This window comes from Scyliorhinus canicula, chromosome 9 (genome assembly GCF_902713615.1).
Source record: "Scyliorhinus canicula chromosome 9, sScyCan1.1, whole genome shotgun sequence".
Taxonomy (NCBI): domain Eukaryota; kingdom Metazoa; phylum Chordata; class Chondrichthyes; order Carcharhiniformes; family Scyliorhinidae; genus Scyliorhinus; species Scyliorhinus canicula.
Window position 1 is genome coordinate 79,367,865 of NC_052154.1, and position 25,422 is coordinate 79,393,286.

General features: G+C 41.2%; 1 protein-coding gene across 2 annotated transcripts in view; it reads right to left on the minus strand.

Moving 5' to 3' along the window:
* Positions 1–13,282: 13,282 nt before the first annotated feature.
* The window catches only part of LOC119971461 (diacylglycerol O-acyltransferase 1-like), a 423,136-nt gene continuing 410,996 nt past the window's right edge, over positions 13,283–25,422 (minus strand). For both annotated transcript variants that reach the window (XM_038807022.1, XM_038807020.1), the window contains 4 exons: positions 24,013–24,078; positions 20,420–20,507; positions 16,067–16,129; positions 13,283–13,462 (listed from right to left, as the gene is read on the minus strand). In XM_038807022.1, coding sequence (XP_038662950.1) covers positions 13,307–13,462; positions 16,067–16,129; positions 20,420–20,507; positions 24,013–24,078 — 373 coding nt within the window. In that variant the 3' untranslated portion in view covers positions 13,283–13,306. The remainder of the gene's footprint in view (positions 13,463–16,066; positions 16,130–20,419; positions 20,508–24,012; positions 24,079–25,422) is intronic.

Genomic DNA, 25,422 nt, shown 5'->3' on the forward strand with positions numbered 1-25,422 from the left:
AAGGGTTGGAATGATGTTTGCCTGATCTGGATTGAGGAACGTGAATATCAACTTAAATTGAGAGGGAATTGTGTTGGCTGAACAGATTGGACTTAGAAGTATGACATTGTTACTAGAACAACATTGTTGTTTGACCATTAAGAATGACACTTTGATACCCTGAGGGCCTTAACTTGCCTTTTCTTACCTTGGAATCACTTTAAATGACAGTGAATAAGAGTGATAACAGGGTTGAGTGAAGATGGCAGTGAGGAACAGAGAGAAATGGAGGTAACCAGGGCAGAGGCAAGCTGGGAAAGAGAAATCACCAAACATCGGATTTGGTACATTGCAACATGACCCGATGACTGTTTCCAGGGTTTAAATGCATTTGAGATTTATAAACACAGCAGTGTTTTTTTAGCGCCTATCTATGAGACTACCTGTTAGACCCTTTATTCAATAATCATTGCTTTTGGGGCTGGGACTAGGTTGAGAATCATAGAATCATAAGCTGCTGTCAATGAGGGAAGAGGACAAGAGGTACAGTTATTTCCTGGTATGAACTGTGCAATGGGAGAGAAACAGGTCTGCAATTGCTTTCCAAAGCAGTGCTTTGGTGACAGTGTTGCATATTGATGAATGCTGCCCTTGCAAATGGCTTGGATGTTTTGTGTCTCCAAGTCGCATCCATGGCTGCACCTAGAGATGCCGTGCTTCTCTTGGGTTCACCTGAAACAAAAACTGATGCAACCTTGCAGACACATTACTTGATTTAATGTGGTTTTCGTGCTTTACTTTCTTTGTCATTTTCACAAATAAAGCTCAGGTGTTAATTTCTGCAGGGAGAGAATATCAAAGTGGGATTCCAATGAAAGGTCACGGACCAGAAACGTTAACTCTGTTTTTTCTCTCTCCCCACAGGTGCTGCCAGACCGCAGAGCCTTTCCAGCATTTTCTGTTCTTGTATCAAAAATGTGAAGTCATGTTAAACTATTACATAACCTCGGTTACATCACACTGTATTGTGCACAGTTCTCCATATTACGTAAAAGTCGCTGAAGCACCTGAGAAGGTGCAAAACAAAATTTGAGAATGATACTAGAACTGAGGTTTAACCCATTAGTCAGTGCTCTGTTCTCTAAAAATAAGAGATATAATAGGGATCATTCAAATTATGAAAGGGATAGGTTATAAATAAAGATGTTTCCACTTAGGGAGATCAAAAGTGTTGTAAGGGAATTCGGGAGAAACATTTTGGAGAATGATGAGAATATGAAACTTGCTACCACTTAGCTACATGGGTTGGTTGAAGCAAACAGCATAGGTGCAATTACGGAAAAACAAAGAAAATGCATAAGGACTGAAAAACGCATTGAGGTATATTTTGGGATTTGAGATTAAGTAAATAGAGTGGATGGAGGGTTATGTGGTGCACAAACACTGGTTGGGTCTAGCGTCCTGTTTCTGTGGTGTAAATTCTATGTTTCCCCATTGTTTCTTCCCATATTGTGATGATTGGATATATTTGGAATTTTTGGGCCATTTGTTTCCGCTGCGTACGAAAGTAACAGTAGAGACCCATCAACTATGAGTTATTGGCTCAAAGTTAGGAGTGTCATATGCACTATGAAAGTACTAAAGCTGCATGCATTGGACATTTTGCACAAAGAGTACAGAGAAGAGCACAGTACAGGCCCTTCAGCCCACGATGTTGTGCCGACCATTTATCCTAATCTAAGATCAACCTAACCTACACCTCTTCAATTTACTGCTGTCCATGTGCTTGTCTTAAGAGTCGCTTAAATATCCCTAATGACTCTGACTCCACCACCTCTGCTGGCAGTGCATTCCACACACCCACCACTCTGTGTAAAGAACCTACCTTGGACATCCCCCCCTATACCTTCCTCCAATCACCTCAAAATTATGTCCCCTCATGACAGCCATTTCCACCCTGGGGGAAAGTCTCTGGCTATCCACTCTATCCATGCCTCTCATCACCTAGTACACCTCTATCAAGTCACCTCTCTTCCTCCTTCGCTCCAGTGAGAAAAGCTCTAGCTCCCTCAACCTTTCTTCATAAGACATGCCCTCCAGTCCTTCCTTATACACCTATAACTGTGGCCAAATTCCCCTCCAACTCAATTTTCAAATTTGATGATGACCACTGTAGTGGGTCGGATTTTAAACAATGACGAGACAAGAGTACAGGAATGAGATAGAGAATCTGGTGAACTGGTGCGACGACAATGATGGTAAATCTCCTCTGTACCCTCTACAAAGCATCCACATCCTTCCTAGAATGAGGCGACCAGAACTAAACACACTATTCCAAGTGTGGTCTAACTAGAATTTTATAAAGCTGCACACGGCTCTTAAACTCAATCCCCCTATTAATGAAAGCCAACACACCACACGCTTTCTTAACAACCCTATCAACCTGGGTGGCAACTTTGAGGGATCTATGTACGTGGACCCCAAGATCCCTATGTTCCTTCACACTTCCAAGAATCCTACCTTTAACTCTGTATTCAACATTAAAATTCGACCTTCCAAAATGAATCACTTCACATTTATCAAGGTTGAACTTCTCAGCCCAGCTCTGCATCCTGTCAATGTCCTGTTGTAACCTGCAACAGCCCTCAACACTATCTACAACTCCACCAACTTTCGAGTCATCGGCAAACTTACTAACCTACCCTTCTACTTTCTCATCCAAGTCGTTTATAAAAACCACAGAGCAGAGGTCCCAGAACAGATCCTTGTGGGGGGCACCACTGGTCACCGGCCACCAGGCGGAATTCTTTCCATTCACTATCACCACAGACAGCCAAATTTCTCTGTATCCCATGCCCCCTAACTTTCTGAAAATAGACCATGGGGAACCTTATCAAATGCTTTACCAAAATCCATATACACCACATCCACTGCCCGACCGTCATCAATGTGTCTCGTCACATCCTCAAAGAATTCAGTGAGGCTTGTGTGGCATGACCTGCCCCTCACAAAGCCATGTTGACTATCCTTAATAAAACTGTTTTTTTAAATAATCATAAATCTATCTCTCAGAATCCTTTCCAATATTTTGCTCACCACAGACGTAAGACTGATGGGTCTGTAATTCCCAGGAATTTATTTATTCCCTGCCCCCTTCTAGCTCTCCTCGATCCATTTTTGAGTTCCTTCCTGGCTACCTTGTAACCCTCTAGAGCCTAGTCAGATCAGTAGTAGATGAGGCCAAAGTGTCTACAAGCAGGAGTTGCTTGAACTAATCTAGAAGACTTAGGAACAGAAGTAAACCATTCAGTCCATTGAGTCTGCTCCACCATTTGAGAATCAATAGAATTTCAGAAAGTTTTGATCAAATCAATTTCCATACAGCAATGTTAAAAACTTGGGGGATTGAATCTATGGACCAAGGAGCAGGAACCTCCCGTTGTAAACCACTTTTTTTACTTTCCCTTTCCTCCTCCTGGCGGCACCTGTTTTTTTTCCTGTTTTAAAAATAAATTTAGAGTACCCAATCATTTTTTCCAATTAAGGGGCAATTTAGCGTGGCCAATCCACCTAGCTTGCACATCTTTGGGTTGTGGGGGTGAAACCCACGCAAACACGGGGAGAATGTGCAAACTCCACACGGACAGTGACCCAGAGCCGGGAGCGAACCTGGAACCTCGGTTGCCTGTAGTTAGGCAACAGTGCTAACCCACTGCGCCACTGTGCTGCCACATGTGTTGAAGGTGCAGTTCTCTTGGCACAATGTATGAACACACCAAACAAATGGAAGGACTTCGAATCTCAGCCGCAGAGATTAAATCTAAGCAGCTGGAGACCAGGCATTTACCAAACAATATAAATTGGTCAAAATTAGAAACCATATTCAGCCAGCAGGACCAGTTGACTGTTAAAAAGCCAGCACAAAGCGTATTCAATCACTTGGCTTGAATCATAGAATCCCTCCAGTGCAGAAGGAGGCCATTCAGACCATTGAAGCTCACCAACCCTCTGAAAGAAAACTCTACCTATGCCCAATATCCCACCCTTTCCCTGTAGCCTGACTTAACCATCGGATACTAAGTGGCAATTTAGGATAACCTGCACATCTTTTGACTGAGAAGAAACGAGAGTTATCTAAGTATTTTAACATACTCAACGATGGCTACCACTTTGAAATAATAACCGAATAAGACATTCAAAAAGCCAAAACAATAGTGTGTAGGTCCTAGTTGGTCTGGCTCAAACTGTACAATGCTCTGTTTTCTGTCAATGGCTGGAATCAACTCCGGCCTTCCGGATTGCCTTAATCCACTACAGTTCGCCTACTACTGCAACAGGTCCACAGCACACACCGTCTCCGTGGCCCTGCACTCTACCCTGGAACACCTAGATAACAAAGACACCTATGTCAGACTGCTATTTATCGACTACAGCTCAGCCTTCAACACCATCATTCCTACAAAACCCATCTCCAAACTCTGTAGCCTTGGCCTTGGCTCCTCCCTCTGCGACTGGATCCTGAACTTTCTAACCCACAGGCCACAATCAGTAAAGATAGGAAACCATCTACTCCACGAAAGAGAAAATGCTGGAAAATCTCAGCAATTCTGGCAGCATCTGTAGGGAGAGAAAATAGCTAACGTTTCGAGTCCGATGACTCTTTGTTTTACACCTCCTCCACGATCATCCTCAACACCGGTGCCCCACAAGGCTGTGTCCTCAGCCCCCCTACTATATCCCTTAAACACCTATGACTGGCCAAATTCCCCTCCAACTCGAATTTTCAAATTTGCTGATGACACCACCGTAGTGGGTCGCGTTTTAAACAATGACGAGAGTACAGGCATGAGATAGAGAATCTGGTGAACTGGTGCGACGACAATAATTCTCCCTCATTGTCATCGACTTAAGTGTAGTGGAGAACATGCCCCTGTCTACATCAATGGGAACAAAGTAGAAAGGATCGAGAGCTTCAAGTTTTTAGGTGTACAGATTATCAATAGCCTGTCCTGGTTCTCTTTCTCCCCCCCCCCCTCCCCCCATGCCGACACTATAGTTAAGAAAGCCCACCAACAACTCTACTTTCTCAGAAGCCTAAGGAAATTTGGCACGTCAGCTACGACCCTCACCAACTTCTACAGATGCACCATAGAAAGCATTCTTTCTGGTTGTATCACAGCTTGGTATGGATCCTGCTCTGCCCAAGACCGCAGCAAACTACAAAAGGTCGTGAATGTAGCCCAGTCCATCACGCAAACCAGCCTCCCATCCATTGACTTTATCTATAGTTCCCGCTGCCTCATAAAGGCAGCCAGCATAATTAAGGACCCCACGCAACTCCGGACATACTCTCTTCCACCTTCCGTCAGGAAAAAGATACCAAAGTTTGAGGTCATGTACCAACCGACTCAAGAATAGCTTCTTCCCTACTGCCATCAGACTTTTGAATGGACCTACCTCGTATTAAGTTGATCTTTTCTCTACACCTTTCTACAACTGTAACATTATATTCTGCAGTCTCTCCTTCCTTCCCTATGTATAGTATGCATTGTTTGTACAGAATGCAAGAAACAATACTTTTCACTGCATACTAATACATGTGACAATAATAAATCCAATCAAATCAAAGTCAGACATCCTGAATACTGTGTCCGCTTCTGTTACCCAAACACGAGGTCAGGGCATAAAACTGTTGAGAAAGGACATGTTTCCTTTGTGTCATGTGGAAAGACTGGAGAAACCCACAGGTCTAAAGGGAAGTGATTAAAGATAGAGTCTCAATGATGTGGAAAAGGTGGATCCAGAAAATTACTTCAAACTGATCAGTGAGAGCACGGTGCAGACGGAAACTGGTAAAAGACACATTCAGGACTTGTTTGGAATGGACTTTTGGATAGGGAGGCAAAATTTGATTTATACAGTAGGCGGAAAAGGTGAGGCATTATAGGGTTGTTCTGGATGGAGGAGAAAAGGTGTGACCAATAGCCTTCATGATCTTTGAACTGATCCACACGAAATTAACAAGATAGCATTGATGGAGAAAATTCCCCATTTCTCCCACATTATTTGGTTATTTTGTGGGATGCAAGAATTATTGGTACGGCCAGCATTTGTTGCTCAATGCCCTTGGGAAGGGGATGGCCATCCGTGCCAGGACCTGCTGCAGTCTTTCTGGTGCTGGTACACCAACAGTGCTATTTGGAAACAAATATTTTGACCCAGTAACATTGAAGAAAATTTGATACAAGCCCAAGTGAGGATGGTATGTGGTTTGGAGGAGTAATTGTTCCTGCTGACCTTGTTCTTCTACATAGTAGAGACCGTGTGTTTTGTCAGGTACCGATATAGAAGCCATGACAAGTTTGAAGTAATTTTCTGGATCCACCTTTTCCACAACATTGAGACTCTAACTTTAATCACCTCCCTTTCGACCTGTGGGTTTCTCCAGTCTTTCCTCATGACACATCGGAAACGGGGAGTCAACATGTCCTTTCTGATCAGTTTCAAGTATATCTTGTAAATGGTACACACTGGGGTGGTGCAATGGTTAGCACTGCTGCCTGCGGCGCTGAGGACCTGGGTTCGATCCCGGTCCCGGGTCACTGTCTGTATGGAGCTTGCACATTCTCCCCGTGTCTGTGTGAGTCTCAGCCCCACAACCCAAAGATGTGCAAGTTAGGTGGATTGGCCATGCTAGATTGCCCCTTAATTGGAAAATAATAATTGGGTACTCAATTTATTTTTTCAAAACTAAATTGTACACATTACTGTCACTGTGCATCAGAGGTGGAGGGAATTAATGTTTAAATGCATGAGGTGTCAAACAAGTGGGCAGCTTTGTCCTGGATGGTGTCAAGCAATTGTGTTTTTGGAGCTTCACTCATCCAGGTAAGTGGAAAATATTCCATCACACTTATGGTGGGCAGGCTTTGGGGAGCCTGGAGGTGAGTTACATACTACAGAATTCCCAGCCACTGACCTGCTCTTGTAGCCACTGTATTTAGATGGCAAATCTAGTTAAATTTATGCTCATTGGTAACTTAAGGATGTTAGTCATGGGGATTCAGTGATGATAATGTAATTTAATGTCATGAGATGGCCATTGCCTGGCAGTTATGAGGTTTGAATATTATTTGTCACTTCACCCAAGCCTGAATGTTTTCCAGGTCTTGCTCCCTATGGATATTAACTGCTTCATGAGTAATCGCAAATGGTAGTGAACGGCATGCAATCATTAGCTAATATCCCAATTTCTGACCTGATGGAGGGAAGGTCATTTGATGTTTCGGCCTAGGATCCTACGCTGAAGATCTCCTGCAGCTATGCTCTAGGGTTATGGAAATCGGCCTCCAATATCCACCACAATCTTCCTTGGTGCATGGTATGGTTCCAACCAGTGGAGAGTTATATGCTGCCAAGGGCCTGTACTGCGTTGTTATGTTCTATGATGTTTGAGGATAGTCCCTCAGTGCACTTCTTCAGTTCAGCTCTTTTGTCTATGTTTGGACCAACGTTTTAACAAGGTTGGGAACCAAATAGTCTTGGAACCCAAACTGAGCATCAGTGAACAGGTCATTGCTGTGTAAGCACTCCTTGATAACACTGTTGATGACACCTTGCATAATTCTGATGATTGAGAAGAGTAATGGGGCAGTAAGTGGACAGGTTGGATTTATTCTTTTTGTGGATAGGACATACCTGTACAATTTTCTATATTATTGAGTAAATGCCAGTATTGTAGCTGTACTGGAACCGCTTGGTTAGGGGTGCAGCCAATTCTGGAGCACAAGTCTTCAGTGCTACTACTTGGATATTATAATAGCCTTTAATGCCTTCAGTCAATTCTTTGTATCACTTGGAGTGAATCAAATTGGCTGAAGATTGACATATCTAGTCTGGAGATCTCAGAAATGGGTTACCCACTCAACACCTCTGGCTGAAGATGGTTGCAAACTTCAGACTTATCTTCTGCACTGGTCTGCTGGGCTCCCCCAGCATTCAGGATAAGGATTTTGTGGTGCCACCACCTCTGGTTATTTGTGTAATTGTCTCCCCCCCCCCCCCCCCCCCCCCATCATTCATGATTGGATGTGGCCTGACTGCAGATCTTTGCTCTGGTTGGTTATTAGATTTCTTAGTTCTGTCTATTTCAAACTGCTTCCATTGTTTGGCGTCCAAATAATAAGTTATGTCTTTTCCTGCGAGGCAAGTTGGACCTTGTTGCTTCAGTTGCATTGGACGAGTGGAAAATTCTGAAAGGATATCTTACATTTTATTGCCTTTTCAAGCCTCTCAGAAACATCTCAGTGCTTCACATACAGTTGAAAACATTGAAGTGCAATTACTTTAGTTATGTAGGTAAACAAGAGTGCAGTCTATTAGAGATAGAGAGAAGAGCAAAATAAGGAAAATTGTGGCGTAACGTACACCCCTGAAACAAAAGAGAATGTAGGCTTGTATGCAACACCATATAATAAAACAAATATGGGATGAAAGGGGAAAGAACACCAGTTACTTGAATTTTGTGACCTAGTTTTCTTTTCAGTATCAGAAATTAAACAGTAACAAACTTTTGGACAATGTAGTGTTGAGCATCACTTTGAAAGAAAAATGACAGCACCCAAGAAAGTGTGCAGTTTCTAGGATCTAGTCACAGGTAAGGAACAATCATGTAAGTGCCAACCTGTTTGATTAGATCGGGATTGATATTCAATGAGGTTGGTCAAGCAAGACTTTCCTTTTGAAATCCAAGCTCATTTCTCATTTCTTTTATGTTTTTGGTTTCCAGATATTTTTATATTTTCTTCTTTAGCAAGGTTTCCTATATTTGAGGTATTTATCCATCAAGATAAAATGGAAATACATTCTATTGAAGACAAAAGAAACATGGAATGCACTCAGGAGCGCAGAGATCTGTAATTGGAATGAAAGGAATCCTTGTGGTTGATCACCAATGCTATTCAGTGGAATTGAGAACTGATAAAATGATCTGAAAGCTGAGGATGCAGTGACAGAAATTTTCTAGGGACAATGCAATCCGTTTCGTCAGAAGTAATACTTTGGTTCACTATGACAAATATTTGTTTCTTTGTCAAGGTGATACAGTAGGAATTGGGGCAAAAATAAAATAGGAGCAATGGCATGTATTTATATAGCCTCTTTTGCATTAGAATATGTCTTCTAGTTCTTCACACGAACATTAACAAAAGCATGACACCGTTGTATAAGAAGATATTCAGATTGCCAAAAACAGTTGTTCCAAAAAATATTTTAAGGAATGTTTTGAAGGAAATAAGTGAGATAGGAGATGATGTGTAGGGATGGATTTCCAGAGCTTTGTGGTGGTGGTGTGTGTGGTTGGGGGGGGGGGGGGGGGGGGGGGGGGGGGAGGTAAATGGGATGAAAACATGACTACCAATGGTGAAGTGATTATGGTGATGACCAAAGGGACTGAAGTGCAGATAAATTGAATGGCTGTGTGGTGTTGCTCGTTTTACTGGAGTGTGATTAACACGCCTCCGTTTAAAGGCCGTGTGCTTAACACTACTATGGCTCTGTATGTGTAATTATGCTCGGAGTCGCCAGGTGCCGTATTGAGACACCGTCACAAGTATATCAAGGTCAGGTTCAAAGTAATAAATCCATACACCGATTAGTAAGTCCAAACGATTGGTGTTTATTATAACAAATATAATAAATACACATGCATACGCTAAAGAGACTAACTTACTTCTAATACTAAACAACTAAATACTTATCTAGACAGGAACAGGCAAGGTCAGGGAGCAAGGCCTTCGTCCCGTTCTTGGTCTGTAACTTTCTGATTGGCAAAGTTGTCAAGGGCTAGCAAGGTCTGGATCACGTAGCGATCGTTGTGTTGGCACTTACAGTTCGATGGCTGATGCTCAACGGCCGGTGATGAGACTGGAGTCAGGATGCGATGTAACAGATCTGGGCCGGAGTCTGGAAGCAACAGTTGGAGCAAACAGACCGAACCATGTGCGGGATCTATTCTTATAGGTCCCAGGAGGTCCAGGCCCCCTTGGGGAGGCTCCCTCATCGATTGGGTCTTTCCCAATCGATATCTTTCGAACTCTCCAATCCTAGGGTCGTTCCTCGATGGGTGGGGCGGTCCCTACGGCTCTTTGTTTTGGTTGCTTTGGCGCCATTCTGTCTGGGCGTCTATGGAAAAGTATCCATTGATACTTAAATGTTTCTATTGTACCTGAGTCTGAGCCGGGATCACCTCATTAATATGCAGATGTTTCCCATTTGCACCTTTGGCTGAAACTCTGCAACTCTTTGGAAACTGGTTTCTGTACGTGCAAAATGCAAAACAGTCTTTTGCAAGCTGTGTGTCCTCACTATGACTGTTTTTCCCTGCAGTCTTAGCAGTTCTCCATTTTGTAGCCCAGTGTCCATCTTGGATGGCTACAGTGGCCTGTGCTGCAAACACTAAATTCAATTCATGACTTTGAAACACCTTTTAAAAAGTAAATTGATTTATTGATTTATTTGATGTGGTTTGTCAAAACACTGGTGATGGGGAGGCAATAAAAATCAGAAATATTTTACTGGCAGAACAGTTGAAATAAATGGGTACTATTGGGATTATGTTTCATATACTGATAAATTATCATTACAAGTAATGCTTTCAAAACATTTCTCAAGCGTCACAATAGAAAGAATTGATAAGTACATCTTCAAGAACATTTGTGAATTTTGCACTACAATTAAATAGGTTGGGCAAGTTACACTTTAAGCGAGTAGGAAAATAAATAGAACAAATTGTCTAAGAAGGTTGTCCAAGGGGGAAAGAGCAGAATCGAAACGTGATAGTAATAGGGGACTCTATAATTAGGACGATATAACGTTCTCTTCAGCCAAGAATGAGTACATCGAAAGGTGTTTGATCGATTGACATTTATTTTCACGTACCAAAGTACAGTGAAAAGTATTTTTCTGCGGCTAAGGGAACGTACACAGTACGTACAGAGTAAACAAAAGAAAAATCAACAGAGTACATTGACAATGGTACATCAACAAATAGTGATTGGTCACAGTGCATAACAAGGCCAAACAAGAGCAGCGTAGGGCGTTGTGAATAGTATGCTTACAGGGAACAGATCAGTCCGAGGGAGAGTCATTGAGTCTAGTAACCGTGGTGAAGAAGCTGTTCCTATGTCTGGATATGTAGGTCTTCAGACTTCTATATCTCCTGGTGTAACCCTTGCTAGGACAAAGATTGGCAAGATATCTCACAGCTGCTGGAGAGGAACTTGGAAAGGAAGGGTTTAAATCCAGTTGCTGTGGTTCATGTTGAAGCAAATGTCAAGGTAACAGCAGGGCGGAGGTTTTGCTGAAAGAGTATAGGTTCTAAATTAAAAAGCAGGACTTTTGAGAGGAATAATCTCTGGATTATTGCCCAACCCACATGTTAATTGACATAGGATTGAACTGATCCAAAGAATAAAATCATGGCTAACGGGTTGCTGTTGGTCACGAGCGTTGCTTTTTATGGGGCACAGGCACCAGTTCTGGGATAGGCAGGAGCTGTAACCATTGGATGGTGATCTATGCTGATGTGTGCACCATGCTCAGCATCATTTGTGACTTCTTCGATACTGAGCAGTCCATTCCACATGCAACAAGATCAGGCTTGGAAAAATAAGTGGGCAAGTAACATTTGTGCCAATCAAGTGCTAGGCAATGGTCATCTCTAACAAGAGAGAATCTAACTATCTCCTCATGGCATTCAATAGCATTGACGTCACTGAATCTTGCACATCAACACCCCGGGAGTTACAGTTGATCAAAAATTGAACTGGGCCAGCCAGATAAATACTGTAGCTACAAGAGCAGCTCAGAGGTTGGAAATTCTGCAGCTTGTAACTCACTAGATTCCACAAAGCCTGTCGACCATCTAAAAGGCACAAATAAGGAATGTGATGAAATACTCTCCACTCACTTGGATAAGTGCCACTCCAACAACATTTAAGAAGTTTGAAACCAGCCAGGACAAAGCCGCCCACTTGATTGACCCCATCCACCACCTTAAAATACACTTGTCCTCCACTGAGGCGCAGTGGTGTGTACCATCTACAAGATGCACTGCAGCAAATTGGGATCATGCAATGCCATCTTCCAAACATGTGACCTGTACCACCTCGAAGGACAAAGGCAATAGATGAATGGAACACCATCACCTGCAGGTTCCGCTCTGAGCCATGCACCATCCTGGCTTTGGACTATGTTTCCATTCCTTCACTGTCACTGGGTCAAAATCCTGGAACTCCCTAACAGCACTGCGGGTGTACCTGTATCAAATTTTGGTTAGATCACATTAAGAGTTAGGCATGCAGTTCTGGTTGCCATGTTATAAAACACATTAGAGGCACTGGAGAGGGTACAGAGAAGAATACACCGATAATACCAGGAATGAATGAGTAAACATATCTGGAAAGCATAACCTAGCTGGAACTGTTTCCTCTTGAAAAAGGTTGAGGCCGACTGAATAAAGTTATTTGAAATTAAGAAAAGTTTTGATAGTATAGATACAGCGAGTATGTTTCCATTTGTGGGGAAGAGCATAAATAGAGGCTATCGATAACAAGATAGTCATCAAAAACTCCAATGGGGAATTTAGAAGAAATTCATTTATTGAATGGCTGAAATAAATATTGTGGATGGATTCAACAGGAAGTTAGACGAGTATAAGAAGAACAGAATAAAGGGTTGTGATAGATTTAGGTGAGGAAAGATTAGAGGCTCAAGGGAATCCTAAACACTAATCATATGTAGACATTCTTTAGATACGATCAAAGACAATTAATTACATAGAAGCATCACATCATGCAGCACAGGAGACCATTTAGCCTATCCTGCTGTGCTGATTCTTTGATTATAGAGCTATTCAATTAATCCCATTATCATGCTTTTTCCATTTTGAAAGTTACTATTGCACCTATTTCCAACACCCTTTCAGGCAGTGCAATCCAAACACACATCATATATTTAAAAAACTAGAGAATTTTGTTTTGTGAAGTATTTGTGAAATTTGATGAAAAGAATGGTTGCAATTCCATTCAGAAAGAGAATTCTATCTTACTTGAGTAAGTAAAGGGTTAAGATGTTGACTGATCTGATCCAACTCTCCTCCCTTAAATCTTATGTCTTAAGACCATCTGCAAGAGTCTCCAATGCAAAATGAAGAAAATCGAGCAGTGGGGAAAGCTTAGACCATAGAACCATAGAATTTACAGTGCAGTTGCATGGGAAGAAAATAAAACTGAGAAGCCCAAAATAAGTTAAAGTTTTCTTTTATTATTCAATTCTGTTCATTTGCTTTAAGATCTTGAAGCACATAGTAATCATGGATATACATATACACTACCAAAGGAGGGCCTAAAATAATGCAAACCCACACAATCGCATTTCCATAGAATCCTCTTACAAATTTACTTAGAAACCATGCAGTGGGAACCTAGGGGAGAAACCAAATTAAATATTAGGAAAATAATCTAGAAGGTCCTTAACTAGAAACAATGCCCATTATAAAAGCAGCGGTGAACAATTATAATAGCTTATGCAAGTTAAAGTCTACATTTTGTACATCATTACAATATAGATTGCCATTTGAGCAACATTTTCATAGCTCAGTATCCAAAATCAGTTTTTTTTTAAAACAGTTAGCGTTTTTACAGCACAAAAAGAGGCCCTTCAGCTCATCTAATCCTATTTTTCAGAACTTGGTCAGTAACCTTGTATGCTGTGGTGTTTCAAGTGTTCGTCTAAATGCTTAAATGTTGTGAGGGTTCCTGCTTTCACCATCCTTTCAGGCAGTGAGTTCCAGATTCCCACCACCCTCTGGATGAAAAAGCTTTTACTCAAATCCCCTCTAAATCCCTCGACCTTAAACCAATGCCCCCTGATTATTGACCCCTCCACTAAGGGGAAGTGGTTCTTCCCATCTATGTTTTAATCTTCTAATTTGTATTTTGCATCTTCCTCTCCTAAAATGTCTATTATCCCGAACAGCAGGAGGAACAATATAACTGGAGCAATATCAACTCCCATGTTCTCCTCTATGTCACATACCATCCTAACTTAGACAAATATCTAATTTCTTCTCATTTGCTACCTCACGCAATGATATAGAACCATCGCCACAAGCTCCGCAGTGCTTCCAGAAGGCCACCAGGCCACCATCAATTATGGAAGGTCTGACCTGCATCTGCCACATCCCTTGAGCAAATTAAAAAAAAATCTTAATTGTGCCTCACTGATATTCCAATCTCAGAAAGCGAACTCTTACTAAAGCTGTGTGACATTCTCAGATTTTCATATCAGCTATCCAGCAACCTTTGAGTGAGATTTATACTTTCAATAATGCCAAGTGATGAGCAGTTTTGTATTGTGGCACCATGCTACCAAGTGACACACATGGTGCTTTTGACAGCAGACAAGAAAGACTTGCATTGCATCAAACTGAGCTCAATTTGAATGCAGTATTTAATATAGTGCGCCACCCAGTCACCCAACAAATAACATGTTTATGGGGGATATATATAATAAAGTTTAAAAGGATAGATCACATTATTGGCATGTGAATTATAATCTGAACAAGGAGGTACTGCATATTTCATGATCTGTTTGAGACTTTTGTTTTGAAATCAAATTTACTGTGTTTTGCTGTAATCTGAAATGTATTGCTATTTGTTGTCAGCATCAAATCCTATTGATCCTCACATTTACTAAGTCACCTTTTCACTTCTCACTGTCTGCAATTTGAATATGTTTTGGCAATCTTACCTTATTTCAAAGTGGATCCAGATTCGCAACACATAACAGTCTTAAATGAGCATAAATGGCACAGCTAGGCAATCTCATTTCCGAAGGCAGTAATAAAATAATAGGAAATAAGAATGTCTCATTGGTGTCCTGCGCTCTTCTTTTGAGGCTAGGGTAAAAATGCATTATAGAAACTCTGCACTTAATCTACACTGCTGTATTTAAACTTGTGATTGCTGCTGACATTGTTTGCTGCTGACATTTGGTGACAAAGCTGGACTAATAAACCTCACTTTGATGTATTCATTCTTGGGATTTGGGCACCACTGATGAGGCTGACATTTAATGTTCATTTCTAGTTGCTTCATAGGAATATGATACAACATGAAAGCTTGCTAGGTCATTGCAGAGGACAGTCAAGAGTCGAGCACACTGGTGTGAGACTGGGTTCACCGTGTATGCAAACTTGGCTAAGGACAACAGGTTTCCTTCTTAAGGACATGAGTCAACCAAATGATTTTTTTATTTTCATAGTCACTTTCGCTGATATCTTTTTACTCGGTCTATTTTAAATAAAATTCACAACTGCCTGCCATGGTGGGATTTGATCTAATTCTTTGGATTATTAGTGCAGTTCTCTCAATTACAAGTTCAACAATATAAGCAACATGCTAACAATGATCCTAATCTTTTACTTGAAAAAAACAGGCTTTTAGTGATAGAGTTTTGTCTTCCCACCTGAGATTTAAATTGTAGTCTGTGTTGTAAGACTTCTTACCGAGATTTAAATTGGCAAGGGAAGAATGCAATTCTGGCAGGGAAGATCCCATGCCCCCAGCAAACCTGCTGAATTTGCCTTCGATTTATTTCAATGGGAGAATAATTCATTTGATTCTGTTCCCGTGGTCAAGCCACCCTCACCCCACCACTGGTAGATTCTCATTGAATGAAATCAGACTGGTTTTCTACTTAAAAGTAAAAGATGGGCAGCACAGTGGTTAGCATTGCTGCCTGCGGCGCTGAGGACCCGGGTTCGAATCCCGGCCCTGGGTCACTGTGTGGAGTTTGCACATTCTCCCCGTGTTTGCGTGGGTTTCACCCCCACAACCCAAAAGATGTGCAGGATAGGTGGATTGGCCATGCTAAATTGTCCCTTAATTGGAAAAAATAATTGGGCCCTCTAAATGTTTTTTTAAAGTAAAAGATAAATTTACAATAGGAAATTACTTGTCTTTGCTAAAGCAGTGTGTAATGTATACTGATAGCAAACACACAAACATGGGTTACATAGCCTTACCTGTAACATCATCTCTATAAACAGCCAAAAACGGAATATCTGAAGTGGTGCTGCGATCATATACTGCATCAAGAGAAATGTTTAAATGTTATATTTATTTACTTCAGAACGGGAAAAAAAAGTAATAATGCATTTCATTCAAGTCAGGAACATAGTCTTTTAAAAAATTGCTGACATTGACCGTAAACCAGTTTTTACAGGTAATATCAGTAAGACAAATACTGTTCACACTTGTGGCCAATTTGAAGAACATCATTGCCCAGGTTTGCTACTCGCTCATCGTTATGTCCTTCATGTGATCCCGAAAATGCTGTAGTATTTCTAAATGGTGACACTGATATCTGCAAATTGTACAAACCCAACCCTATGTAAGCAAATACATTATTTTGTGCTTTTGTAGTTTAGAAAGATTTACACATCTTGTGTTTTTACATTTAATGTTTTGAGACTTGAAGTTTTTTTACTGAAATGGTTGGTATGTTTAAGGGTTATTTATTAAAACAAAATAATTTCACACGTGGTTTAAAACTGCTCCTGGTATTGAGGAATGTGCATTAAAGTCAAATGAGTCAGAATGGGCAGTGATGTAAAAAAAAATGATTATCTTGACTCAGCCGGTTAAATCCCAATATGCACAACCATTGCGGAGAGGACAATTCTATTCATGTGGGTGTAACATGAGATATCTCTGGAGAGGGGACAGTTGGTTTGTTTGACATTCCTGCTGGTGTATCCCTGTCCTTTCAACATGGATTTTTTTTAATGAAGCTATTACTCTTGGTTAGAACATGGAAGCAAAAACTTCATGAGTTAGCCTTCACCGTATTCTGGGAAAAAAGTAGTATGAAAAACTGCATTATCCCATGAAAGGAACAAGGGTGCATGGTTTGTTATTTTTCTCTCTCCTCTCCCCCTCCTCCCCCACCACCTTTTTGAGAAGTGAAATTACGTTCAGTGGAATTTGTGTCAACTATTTGTTCACTTGCTGTGTGTGAAATAAAGCAGCTTAATGATTTGGATCTGATCTTTGTCTCACCAAATGCTTCAGTCCACCTTTGAAAAGATTGGAGAAGTGCATGTGAGGGGACATGTGAAAGATACAATCTGCAAGGGAACCCTACTGTTACACATCAGGTTATGCTATTGCAGGAGTTGTCAACCTGTGCCAAAGGTGGCATGCAAGATTATTTTAAGTGGTACTCGCACTCGTCTAATTAACAGCATGAAAAGTCCCGATTTGCTGCTTACATCAGTGTCGGACAACACACTGCTTTTTTGACCTTGTGTGTTTGTTGTGATTGTAAAAATACAAAAATGTCACATAATACATAACATGTGATGAGGGATATTAATCGTTTAGTTTTTTATTTTGAGGTTATATTTGTGAATATTAGTACACTGGGATTCAAATTTGTTTTACTGTTCTGGCATCGTTATCAATGTCCAACAGGAGAGAATAACTGCAAGGTAAAGCTTCCTTCACATTACCCCAACAATGCACTTCAATCTCAGCTGCAGAAAGATCATCCACATCTGCAAATATTTCTAATTTCTACTTTCCAGTCCAGCACCCAATTCACAATTCCAGTAAGATTGCTCATTTTTGTGCCATTCAAATTTGTGTTCATTGAAACATGTTGGGACTGGCGAACTCATTTTGCTTTATAGAAGCAAACATTCAAAATTATCAGCTCATCCCGACTATACTGGGACGGGGTGCAAGCAGGGTAAATTGAGGGTTTTCTCATTGAATTAAAAATCTCAGAATTGTCAACATCAAAGTGCACTTGAAGCTACCAAGAGAGATCATGGGGATTCTATTCTGACCTGCAGGATGTCCCTACCAGTGAAATTTAACTAAAGAAAATTGGCTTTGGAATGTTTTCAGCGTTGGGATTCACATGCCTGTGTGAACAGGTATTTTCACACGTAAAGTCAGTGCTCTGATCTTCTCGGAGCCAGTTAACAACTGATCACCCAGAAGCCTGTGTGCAGCTTTAAGTATCCAAATATGTTCCGTACGTTGAAAAATTGAACAAGGGCAAGGATCACATGAAATTTGATGTGGAGATGCTGGCGTTGGACTGGAGTGAGCACAGTAAGAAGTCTTACAACACCAGGTTAAGGTCCAACAGGGTTTGTTTCGGAGCACTGCTCATTCCTCAGGTGAATGAAGAGGTAGGTTCCAAAAACATATATATAGACAAAGTAAAAAATGCAAGGATTTCGCAAGCCGGCAGAATCGCCGAGCAGAAACGTATAGCCAAGTTCTGCACACATGAGTACGGCCTCAACCGGGATCTTGGATTCATGTCGTATTACATCCCCCGCCCCCCCACCCCCCCATCGTCTGGCCTGGGCTTGTGAAATCCTACCAACTGTCCTGGCTTGAGACAATTCACACCTCTTTAACCTGTGATTACCCCTCTCTCTGGATTTGTAAAGACTTAATTACCTGCAAAGGCTCGCATTCAAAGTATCGTCTTGCATCTTTGACTTTGTCTGTATATATGTTTCTGGAACCTACCTCTTCATTCACCTGAGGAAGGAGCAGTGCTCTGAAAGCTAGTGATTCTAAACAAACCTGTTGGACTTTAACCTGGTGTTGTAAGACTTCTTACTGCACATGAAATTTGTAAGATCTGCATTTTAAGTTTAAATGAAGCTTCTTAAGCATTTCAAACCCCTATTTACTTTACATAAAACAATAGTTTAATTATATTGCGATTTTATAAACGTTTAAATTTATTAGTTGCACATAAAACATTAGAGTGAATAAATAAAGACTTGTCACACCACTTTTGAAAGGTTGCTGACCCCTGTGCTATTGAATAGTTACTACAGCACGGTAGCACAGTGGGTAGCATTGTTGCTTCACAGCTCCAGGGTCCCAGGTTCGATTCCCGGCTTGGGTCACTGTCTGTGTGGAGTCTGCACGTTCTCCCTATGGCTGCATGGGTTTCCTCCGGGTGCCTCCCACAAGTCCCGAAAAACATGCTGTTAGGTAATTTGGACATTCGGAATTCTGTGTACCCGAACAGGCAGGGGCTTTTCACAGTAACTTCATTTCAGTGTTAATGTAAGCCTACTTGTGACAAAGATTATTAATATTGATATATTTATATTATACTTATAGTTATTATAAATATTGATGAGTACAGGCACATCCCTAAAATCTCAGACTGTTTACCATAGTGGTCAGCACTGCTGTACCTTAGAACATACCTAAAGCAACTTCTAAATTTGTAACAAGAATCTTTCAGAATTCAGAATTTTGACAGCACTAGATATTGAGGGGTAATAGAACTAGAGTTTTCTTGGTAGTAAAGTTAGGCTTCATGCAGAGGTGGATCTGAGGCTTATGAGGTGCTCAATTTGGTTAATTTTTGTTTGGATAATGAGTATTTCTGGGATTAATGATATTGGCACTGGAGGGAGAAGGAGTCTCACATGTCAAATGCTAATCTTGTGGTCCACTGAGCTCTAAGAAGTTGGGAGAGCAGGCGTTTTGAGGTCAAGATGTTAATGTAAGGGACAGCACGGTTGTGCAGTGGGTTAGCCCTGCTGCGTCACGGCACTGAGGTCCCAGGTTTGATCCTGACTCTGGGTCACTGTCCGTGTGGAGTTTGCACATTCTACCCGTGTTTGCATGGGTTTCTCCCCCACAACCTAAAGATGTGTAGGGGAGGTGGATTGGTCACGCTAAATTGCCCCTTAATTGGAAAAAATTAATTGGGTACTCTAAATTTACTTCTTAAAAAAAACAGTGTTAATGTAAACCTTCTTGTGACAATAACAATTATTATTAAGGATAGATCCGCAAAAAAAAGATCTGAGCTTTATACTGCTTCTTTAACTTTTTGTTCAGCCATATAAAGTAAGTAAAGTCTCCACAGTCCCAGAAGACCATAGGCAGCTTTTCCCTTTTGAGGGGGAAAGCTGATTTTCAGTGATTTAACCTGAGTATCACCACACCTCGGGTAAAGGCCAGGGTTGAGAAGGCCGGGCCTTCATTAATAACCAGAGTCAGTATGAGAATTGAACACATGCTGTTGGCCTTCCTTTACATCACAAACCAGCTGTTCAGGCAGTTGATCTAAACTAGCCCCTGTCACCTAGCAGGCAGAAGAGATGTAATGTAATATATGTTATAGAGACAGCAGCATTTCTGTCTAGCCACAAGGCAAGTTTCTTACAACAGTTTATAAATAGTGTGCATCATGTAATTTTCACATTTTAAAAATGGAATGACATTTTAAAAACATTCTGTTACTTGCATATCGTGATTACAAAAAGGCTATCTGGGGTTTAAACCCTCTTTAACAATGCCCCTTAAAGCCTGTTCTCACATACCTCATGATATAATGCTGATAGTATGAATACTGAGGTTTGTGCTTCCCATTTTGTATAACCCTTCTCAATCAGTGGTCTGTAAACATGTCTGTTGCATAATAAAAAGAATAATCATCATTGTAGCATCCAAACGCATTATTGTTCAATCTAGTCTGCTACCATACCTTTATACTAGAAGTTATAAAATATTAAGTCAAATTATCTCTCAGTTCTATTTTTTTCTGTTGTACTCACCACAGTACTTTTACACCTTTTGAGGTAAGATCTCATGTATATTGCCTAAAACTATTCAAATTCTTAACTGGCACAATGGTAGGATGATGACGGTCAACCAACTCAAGACCAAACTAAAATAGTTGTTTAATTGCTCTGCCATTTTCGTTGTTCTCCATTAGAAATGCTCCGATCTCGGACTGCAGGGGACCTTTATTTGTCTTCACCAATCTTTTTCTTTTCACAGACTTATAGAAGCTTTTACAGTCTGATTTTATGTTCCTTGCAAGTTTACTCGCAAGTTTTTTCCCTCTTGATCAATCTCTTTGTCTCCTTGCTGAATTCTAAACTGCTCCCAATCCTTGGGCTTGCTACTTTTTGTAGTAACTTTATATGACTCCACTTTGGATTCAATCCTATCCTTCATTTGTTTTGTCAGCCATGATTGGTCTGCTTTACCTATTGTGTTTTTGCACCAGAAAGGAATGTATTCTGTTATACTGCATATATTTATTCCTTAAATATTAGCTATTGCTCTTCACCATTATGTTTTTTAGAAGTTCCCCAATCTATCGCAGCCAACTCACTCCTCATACCTTGTAGTTTACTTTGTTTAGATTTAGGACCCTACTTTCAGACTGGATTACTCCGCTTTCCATCCTAAGGAATAATTCTATCATAGTATGGTCACTTCCCGAAAGGACCCCACACAGCAAGATTGTGAATTAATCCTTTCTTATTGCACAACACCAAATCTAGGGCAGTCTGTACCCTAGCTGGTTCCTTGACATAGTGGTCTAAAGGCATGTTGTACACACCCCAGGAATTCATCCACCACCGTACTATTGGCAATTTGGTTTCCCAGTCTATACGTAGATTAAGGACACCCATGATTACTTAAGCATTTTTGTTACATGCATCAGTCAATTTAACCTCAGTGGTGGACAAGCTTCAAGAAACAATTATTTGTGACAGTAAATGTAAATGAATAATTTTAAATATACAAATGGATATAGGTAGGTTAGGAGAGTGTGTCAACATTTGGCAGATGGAGTTTAACGTGGGTGAGTGTGAGGTTATCAATTTTGTTTGGAAAAATGGAAAGGCAACTTATCTAAATGAAGAGAAAATTCAGAGTGCTTTGATCCAGAGGGTTTTGGTGTCCTTGTACAAGCATCGCAGAAAACTAGTATGAGATACAGCAGATAAAAAGGAAGGCAAATGGAATTTTAGCCTTTAAAGCATTAGGAATAGAGTACAAAAGTAGAAAAGTGTTGCTGCAAATGTACAAGGCATTGGTGAGACCGCACCTGGAGGATTGTGTGCATTTCTGGTCCCCTTATTTGAGGAGGGATGAGATTACATTAGAGGAAGTTCAGAGGATATTCATTAGATTGATTCCAGAATTAAGGGGTTTGTGAAGAAAGATTGAACAGTTTATGCTAGAATTTAGAAGAATGAGAGGAGGTCTAATTGAGGTATAGAGCAGATGCTTCCTCTTGTGGGGAAATATAGAATGGGAGGATTTTAGGATAAGGTGTAACAGATTTAAAATAGTGATGAGGAGAAGTTACTTCTCCCAAAGAGTCGTGAATCTGCAGAATTCTCTACACCAGAGAGCAGTTGTTGCTGGGACATTGAATACATTTAAGGAGATGGACAGATTTTCCAAATTTGTAATTTGTATTGTGGTGAAGTGTTATGGAGAACGGGCAGGAAAGTGGAATTGAGGCCGATAGGCGATCAGCCATGATTGCGTGGCGGAGGGGCTGAATTGCCTACTCCTGCTCCTAGTTCTTATGTTCCTATTGTTGCAAACAGTGGAAGGGACTGTCCTACGGCCCTAACATTACACTGACACTGAAATTCACATACTACGATACTCATTCATGTGATAAGCAGAGCTTCTTTATGGCTTGATGGCAGCATCCTGTTAATTGTGAATGCTGCTTTTGTTGACACTGCATAGTAGCAGCGTGAAACAGCTAACTTTACTTGCTCACATTTTTGAGATAGTTTGCCCTTCTAGGTTAATCTGAGGTAGACTGGGTACTTTTTAGAGCAGAAAGTGATGGCCTTGTGCCTGTTCATGAGTTTGCATGATATAGAGTGTAAAATGATCGGATCAGAGTAGCCATTATCCCACAGGATTCCTTTGCATCCTATTTCAGCATCAAGTTTTGTCCAGTTTATACTACAGGCCCATATACCCTGACTCTACTGAAAGATTTTGCATCATTGCCTACAGATCTGATGTCATCTCTGCATGCCTACTTTACTTTGCGACACCAATGCCACCTGAAAAAGCAAAATTTGTAACACCAGTAAGCTAACCATTGAATGCATACATGTAAGACTTTCTCATTGGACTCTGATCGTGGGACTCTGAAACCTCCCTTTCTCTCTCTTCCCCCCCCCCCCCCCCCCCCCCCCCCCCCTATATTGCATGAATGTGGAGTGGGAAGTTGTGAACACTCCTTTCTTTTGAATGTGAAAAATAAACTCACATTCTGAGTATATCCTAACTTGAGTTTGCTGTGGGGTTATCAGTAAAATCAGATCACACAAAAACCAAAGGATTTGGAAACTACTCGCATGTTTGAAGAAGAATATGGACTTCTCGTATTCTGGCTAATGGTTTCCTTTCAAACAGCACCATCCAAAATGTTAACTGTTCATTCTCTGGTTGAGAAACCTTGCTATATGAAAGTTGGCAGCAGCCTTTGTCAATGTAATTAATTAATGTAAATAATGTAAATAAAAGTAATTAATTGAAATTTTTTGGATATTCTGAAGAGGTGGTAATATGCTATATAAATGCATGTTATTTCTTAATTTTATAATGAATCTCTCTAAATTATTTTAAAAATATATTTATGGGATGTGGGCATTGCTGGCAAGGTCAGCATTTATTGCCCCTATTTAATTGCCCTTGGCAGTGGTGAACTGCTTTCTTGAACCACAGCATTCCATGTGGTGAAGCTACCTCAAAGTGCCATCAGGTAAAGGGTTCCAGGATTTTGACAAGTGCAAAGAAACAGTGATATATTTCTAAGTCAGGATAGCATTCGAGTTGGAGAGGGAATTGGAAATGGTGGGGTTGCTATAAACCTGCTGCCCATGCACTTCTCGGTGGATTTGGAGGGTGCTGTCAAAGAAGCCTTGACGAGTTGCTGCAGTGCATCTTGTTAGTACATCCTGTAACCATGTGCACCTGTGGTGAAGGGAGTGAATGTTTTAGGTGGTGGATGCTGTGCCAATCAAACATTTGCTGTAGCTCTTTAACAGTTCAGGCATTTGAGTTGTACCACCTGTAACTTTTAGGTTTCTTTAAATGCAATTTTAAGCATACCTAGAAGATCTTGAGTTTTAAACTTTACCTCAGGTACCACTTGTGTAGAATAATATTCGAGTTTGACCAGAAATAAGTGAGAGTCTCTGAGTTCCTGTACAGAATACAAAAGTGTTAAAGCTTTCAATATTTCCTTGACAAGTCTTTCATTGCCTCTATTCACAAAGTCAAAATACATTAGATAGTGATACAATTGCACATTTTACTGTTACTTCATTAAGAGAATCAGCTGCTGGACCTCCGGTGGTGACATGTAGGTGGAGGTCGCACGTTTGAGGCTCCGGTTTTTGGACTTTAATGCCTAGTATCAGGGGCTATTTTTGAATGAGCTGGTATAGGAAGGTAGGAGAGTCAAAGTCCCAGAAGAAGGGCACTGGAAAGAAGAGGGCGAGCAAAAGTCTGCCGTCGAGTGAGTTGGTAAGTCCGGTGAGAAGAAAGATAGCGAGGGTGGATCACTGAGTGGGGTCACTCCCTTCGCAGTGGAAATTCTGACTGAGGTGATGGCCGTGCAATTTGAAAGGCAATTCACCAAGCACACGGAGGTGCTGCAGAGGAAGATGATGGCTGCGATGAAAGAGTGGGTGGAGGTGGCGATTGCCCCGGTAAAGACCAAGGTGTGGGAGAAAGGAGAGAGTTTGAAGGGGTAGAGGAGGCTCTGACATAGCACAGTGACCAGTTCACCTCGAAGGGTGAGGATCTGCGGAGGGAGTTTAACAAAGGGCTCAGAGAAATGGTGGAGGACTTGGAGAACAGCTCAAGGTGGCATAATCTATGGGTCATGGGCCTGCCTGAGGGGGTGGAGGGCCCAAGGCCGACTGAGTACTTGGCAAAGATGCTGGCAGAGCTGTTAGGGTAGGGGAAGAACCCTCCCAATATGAGCTGGACAGGGCACATCAGTCGCTCAGGCCGAAGCCAAAAGCAAATGAGCCACCAAGGGCAGTAATAACCTGCTTACATACGTTTCATGGGAAGAAGGTACTGAGTTGGGCAAAGTAAAGAGGAGAGATGAAGTGGGAAGTGTCATGATATGCAAACATGCAGCTAATGAACACATAGAGTAGGACACGACCAATGAGCATTCGGGGTGGTATCTCATAAGGGATGAGGCACTCACAACCTGCCTCTTTCCACAGACCAACATCTACAGAGTGAGACAGGGTGTATCCTCAGCATCACACCCCAGCACATGGCTTAGAGCAAGGCTGGTTCAGTTAGGCTGAGTTACTACATTTAGATTAGCAGAGAGTCGAACTCATTGGGAACTGTGCTAATAGTTCAATAAAATACATTGAACTCACTTCAAAGTCTAGAGCAACTTTTACTCAAAACTGCAGTGGCAGCTTGTGTTATTCCAAATTACATAACACAACATGATACTAGAAGTCTGTTCAATCTAGTTAGCTCAACTCAGCAAGATCCGTGAGGACCAGCGAATGTA